The sequence below is a fragment of the Channa argus genome, chromosome 3 (genome assembly GCF_033026475.1).
Source record: "Channa argus isolate prfri chromosome 3, Channa argus male v1.0, whole genome shotgun sequence".
In the NCBI taxonomy this organism is placed as follows: Eukaryota; Metazoa; Chordata; class Actinopteri; order Anabantiformes; family Channidae; genus Channa; species Channa argus.
Window position 1 is genome coordinate 20,759,240 of NC_090199.1, and position 6,000 is coordinate 20,765,239.

The window sequence follows — 6,000 nt, forward strand, 5'->3', positions numbered from 1 at the left end:
ATGCATGTTCTTGACAGGCGTCAAATTACGTATTCTACAATAGCTGTAATAGTCATGCATCGCTGTGCTCTACCTCAGTCAACTAACCACACACAAAACTGGTAAAACTAAACCTGTTGCCTGAATCTGTTCTGTTCAGCTACTATCCGCAGAAATGTCAAACAAAAAATTGACTCACAGTTGCAAAATTATTCCTTTATTGAAAAAATAAAGACTCATTCTCTAGTGTTCAATGAAGGCTTTTACATACAGTACATACAGTATATAATTACTTTCTAATGGCAGTGAGTCTACTGATTTCTGTAACTCATGTGAGTCAGAGCAATTGTTTTACAGAAGATGAGAACTTTGGAGTGTATTAACTTGCGTCATCAGCTGTCACAGTACTTGTACTGCCTTTGTTGCTTGGTAACCCTCATCCCAATTTGCAATAGTTACCAAACTGTGCATTTTGCCACAATCAGTTTCAGTGTAGTAATAGTGTCAAAGATTTTTGACTGATTATCACGCTTTAAAATAAAGATCAATGTATTTTGGGCAGATTGTTACAATTGCAGTCATGTCAGGTGTTCTACAAAAAATTTAAGCTTAAAAATACCTGCAAGAAATCAAAGGCTAGAGCGTCACTTGAGGGGCAAATGATGAAAAGGTGCAAAGTTTGAAAAGGGGGAAATAATGCAGGCAGCAGTGATACATTTGTATTTAAATGCACATATTTGTTTAAGGAGAAGTAACCTTAGAACTGCAATTTCATAGGGCAATGATAATGTCGTTAGTTGATAATGATAATGATGATTGATAAATGATAATGAACTAGCCTAATGCTGAACACAACAGCATGGTTTCCTCAGTAGGCATGCATGCACATGTATCCATGCGTGCACATGTATATGCACACAGAGTCGGTCAATAAGATAAAGCAACCCTGCTATAAACAGTAGCCAAGAGTGGACAGGGTCAGATAAACCTATCACTTTAAGCCTCAACACACTATTGCTGGAGCAAGCTGCGTAAGCTTTGTTTAAACAAAATGTAATCTTGATATATTTATTATAATGAAATTGATGACTGCAAATTGCCCGCAGGTGTGAATGCGAGTGTTAACGGTTGTTTGTCTGAGTATGTCTCTCTGTGATGGCCCTGAGATAGACTGGCGACCTGTGCAGGGTGAACCCAGCCTCTCGCTCTATGACAGCTGGGATAGGCTCCAGCCCCTCTGCGGCCCTAAACAGGATAAGCGGTTACAAAAATGGATGGATGAATATTATGATGGTCTGTAATAGCTAGGAACACAAACATTTATGTGATGGAGGTGTTGGTACAGTGTGAGATTCTCATTTAGATGCCATAATTGGGTGATCGTGAAATATGTTTTTAGTCATTAAGAAAATCCACATGAGATGTCAGAGTTGCAGATGTTTTGCTCAGTCCTTTCTGACAGATGCATGATTCTCTGATTTATGTGGACACGGTAGTTTGTCATTGTGATGTAGTGAAATTAGTCAGAGCTTGGTCTCTTTACCAAGATTTCTCACCTATGTCAGCAGGCCATAAATAGGACTCTTGTATAAAAGCAGACCACTAACATGGGAATATCCAAATAATTATGCTTTGTTGATTCTGCAAGATGTGCAACTGCAGTGGGAATTTAAATAAACTGCATCACAATCTAAAGCTGTGAAATACTAAATGGTGCTATCTCACTGAATGACTGTAAACAAGTCTCTATGGAGAGAAAGACCAAGAGGACCAACATCGTTCCTGCACTATTTATTCTTTAGAGCTTCTCCATGCTATGAGGGTTTGGATGTTGGTCTGCAGTCCTTGAAGCCATTTTTCTCATGCATAAGAAAATCACCCAAACGTCCTGGTCCTTAGAACTAACTAAATCTGTCCCACCGAGAAGCTTTATATAGGGCATTCATGCTTTGAAGATAATTTAATGTTTTTATAAGATTTTATTTTACACCAACATGTAAACTTCTCTTAAAAAAATCATTCATTAACATACTGTTGCTGCATTCCCCCATTTGAAGCAAATATTATTAAGCTTTATGAATATAGCGTCAGACCTTTATCTAATCACGGCTGTTGCCATGCAGAAATAGACAGCGTGCGCCACTCATTATGAGTAATGCACAGTTTGTGGCCCACTCTTACATTAATATTAAAAATGCTCAGAAAGAGAGTAGGGCTTGTGTTTGATGTACAGCTACCAATAAACACAATGCCATTTTCTCTCAAACTGGGGTGTTCTCCCTTTTAGGTTCAATTATAAAACAACAAGTGGCTGATTATGCTTAAATATTATTTACCATATTTAACAATCATTCCCCTATAGTTTTAAAATAACACTGGCCAGAAAGAACATACTTTTCTGTCTTTTCTCCCACACATATAGCACAGGAAATTTTTTCGTTTTGCGTCACTCTCTTTAACCACGATCCCTAACTTCTGCCACTGCAGACCGATTGACAATCAGCTGATGAAAAAGCTAGCAGAGCCTCACCCCCTCCCCCCTGCTTGCAACACAGAGAACGGCCTGGACGGTCATGTGTGCACGCTTCTCCACGTTTGAGAAACCTCTTATTTTAAATTAGCAAACTTTGCAAATGTTCCAAAAGAGCCTGCAATCACGTTTCTTGCAACATGCTCATCACCAACATCACATAAAAATACACCTATCATCAACAGCAAACACATAAGCAGCATTCATTAACACATGGCCAGTTTTCTTACCTATTGTGGTTACTGCTGAACTTCTTATTTCGTAATTTTCTTTGCCTCTGGTAGTTTGTGTTCTGATTTGACGGAAATGTCGAAGCATATCCGTGTTCACACTCTGTGGAGAGCAATGTGTGGATAAGAGTTAGTCACCGAACAGTACAGTAGAGACACTTTTTGTCCGCATGATGCCTCAATACTTTGTGCGGGCGATTATTTACTTTTAATATTTGTGTATTTTTACCGGAGATCAAATAACATTTGCTGACACCACTTCCTTTTTTTTTTGTTATTTTCTCTCAAGTAGCAATCCCCATGACTGTTATTGCAGCAAACAAATTGTATGCCGTGTTTTTGAGAGATTTAATTTTTAGCTTCAACACATCTGGCACTGTAGGTACCTCTTTCTCTCCTTTCTAGATATTCCGCAGCTTCCAGTAAACGTTGGATATTAATTAGCTGAACAGCGGTCATTCTTTCCCGAGCTTGGCAGCCGTTTCTTGTAGCAACGCTCTTTTCGGCGTGTCAAGTTAGCTCGAACCGGTCGCTTTTAAAGACAGAGCATCGGTTATTACTACAGCAGATGACACCTTAAACAAGTCCTGTTATTATCTTGTTGTAAGTTTTCGCTGGCTCATGAGCAACCCTTGTCGAAAGAAGTGGGGAAAAAACTAGTGTTTCCAAGCTAGCAAGCTACAACCAATCCCTGCCAGTTTCGTTGTTAAAAATGTAAAAACCCGTGTTTTAAAGTTTAAAAGAAACACGATATTAAATTAGAAAAACGGATAGAAACCATATAAAATTTTCCCGAGGGTGCCCAGAGCCAGCAAAAGTGACTGCTGCTACTCGTTTCCTCTTCTCTCTTGTTTGTTTACCTAGCCGCACAGCTGAGGGGCGGGAACACAGCGGATGAGAGGCCGGTCTAAACGCAACGCATTCTGGGAAAACGAGTCTTTCGGTTAATTCACGTAATACTGTCAGAACGCACTATATTTATGGTTTTCACATGTTTTCCTGACCTTTCTGGTATAAATTGAGTGAATAACCTTCCGTGGTATATTTGTAACGAGGGAAGGTGTGTTTAATGAATAACTGCTTAGGACAGTGAAATTCCAAAAGTGTACAGCCATTTTATTTAAATTATGTGACAATTTCTTTTACATTTTTATAGAAGACATATTTTTGAAATGTATGCTAATATTAAAATATTCTATATTTAACTTCAGGTCAGAGTCCATTAAGACTCTGTGACAGCTTTTGTTTTGTAATAGCAAAAAGTCAAGGTGTATCTCATTTAGGTTATCTTCAATCATTAATTAATCAACACAAGCGCTAATTGATATGTTGCTGAGTAAACACAAATCTTCTCAGTGTGTCATTAGTTCCCTCCACAGTCAATAATTTCCAACGCAACTCTTCTCACTCGCCTCACATTTTAAAAAAAAAAAAAAAAAAAGCCTTCAAATCCCATAATTCACCGGGACACTGGGGGTGTACTTGCCGGTTGAAGCCAGGCCCAGCAACACGTGACGTCGCTCCTGGGCAAGCGTCTGATTGACGGATGCCTTTGACAGGCGTCGAGGGTTGAGCTCGTACCTGACCAACCACAGAGGAGCCGTACGCCATGTGGAAACCAGCGCGGCACGCCCACAAATAGTAGGAAGCAAACAATCGACAGAATAAGGGCCGAGGATCCGCTGCAGCAAAATTCCCACGTAACATTACAATAGCTAATACTGATCACGGGACTTTTGCAAAGCTCATCTGCTCATGTGCTCGAAACTTTGCATGAAAACAGCCATGGAGCCCGGACAGAACGACAGGGAAATAAGTAAAATACAACATATTTTCCAGGGTCTTTAAATTATAACTTGTCAAAAGAAAACCGGAACATTATCAATGCGTATTTTAAAACATTGGTTTTAATAGTGCAGGTCCATTAAATTATGTTGAATAGTCTGCTTGCAAATTAAGAATTCGTGTCATCTGTAAAGATCCTGCAGAAGCGGATAATTCTGCTAGAGCGTATAAACAAGCAAACAAAACTGCCAGACATGTCTACGTCTTTAAAAAAAAAAACGTCGGAGTCACCTATTTAGCTGTGTCCTCAGCGTTTTATCTATAAAGATTTCGGGGTTTTTTTCTCGATCGAGTCTGCGGGGGCAACAATGACATCATCCTAAACTGAGTTGGAGGACGCTGCAATGTGGTCAGATTTATCCCATCGGAGTGGTAGCCAACATGCACACCCACACATCTAATCATTATGTCATATTGCTTTATCTGTGCTGCAGGGGAAATTTACAGATCCCCGAGTTGAGAGTTGTGCAGGCGTAAAGCAATGCATGGTGCCCGACATGCAGACAATGCAGAGAGAAACAGTCCAGAAAGGATTCAAACAAATATGTTTATACTCCTATAACTGCAATGAGTAAATCACTCAGATAAGTGTGGTGCCCTCGCATTGGCTGTGCTTACAGCAGGCACTGGTGCTTAGTTGATTAAACTCAGCCCTTTGTTGTCTGAGTCTGTTGACAATGAAGTCCTGTTTTCCTGAAATTCAGACGCAAATGAAATGGATCAAACGCAGCACAAATAAACTCACTTCCGTCCTTCCTCTCGGCGCTCTCAAGAAACCTAGCAGCTTCCAGCAACACTTGAACGTTTTTCAGAAAAGTGTTGATCTGCTCCATGTGAGAGTCTTTAGAGTTGAAGACGTCACTTAAACCGCAATTAGACATCTCGAAATCTTGTTGATCCAAGAGAGACGCCTCGGAATCAAAAAAGAACTCCTCACTCTTCAAACTTCTTCTTTGCCTTTCACTTTTGGCCATTTTTCCTCTAAGTTTGTGTGGTTTCTTTCCTGGCGACGTGCTCAGCGCAATAACCAGTCAGCCAAGCTACCAGTGGATGCTCCTCTTGTCAGATGGTTCCTCTTTACCTTTTTATTTTTTATGAATGCGGAGTGTTTAATGTGAAGCAGTGGCCAGTGTCAGTAGATGGTGGTGCATGGGAAAACGAGAGCCCGGCCCACCTCTGTCTGAGAATTCCGCATGGTCCCTGTGCCCGTCATTAAGCGTAAGACCACATACATGCAAACATAACAATACAGCAAAGAGCACATTCACATGCCAACATGACACTACTGTTTCTGAATTTAGTATGATATTACTTATGTTATCAATACATGCAGTTTCTTTCTATCCATGAATTAGTAGCTACAATATAATGATAATATGAACCACAACAGTGTGCCTACATGTAGCATAGATAAAT

General features: G+C 40.0%; 1 protein-coding gene across 2 annotated transcripts in view; it reads right to left on the reverse strand.

Moving 5' to 3' along the window:
- mxi1 (max interactor 1, dimerization protein) overlaps positions 1–5,711 on the reverse strand; it is a 29,893-nt gene extending 24,182 nt beyond the window's left edge. Inside the window, exons 1-2 of one of the 2 annotated variants that reach the window (XM_067497744.1) lie at positions 5,330–5,711; positions 2,740–2,842 (exon numbers count right to left, since the gene is read on the reverse strand). In XM_067497744.1, the coding sequence (XP_067353845.1) occupies positions 2,740–2,842; positions 5,330–5,558 (332 nt within the window). In that variant the 5' untranslated portion in view covers positions 5,559–5,711. Of the gene's footprint in view, positions 1–2,739; positions 2,843–3,125; positions 3,596–5,329 lie in introns of those variants that run through there. The other variant, XM_067497745.1, reaches the window with a different exon arrangement.
- Positions 5,712–6,000: the final 289 nt, after the last annotated feature.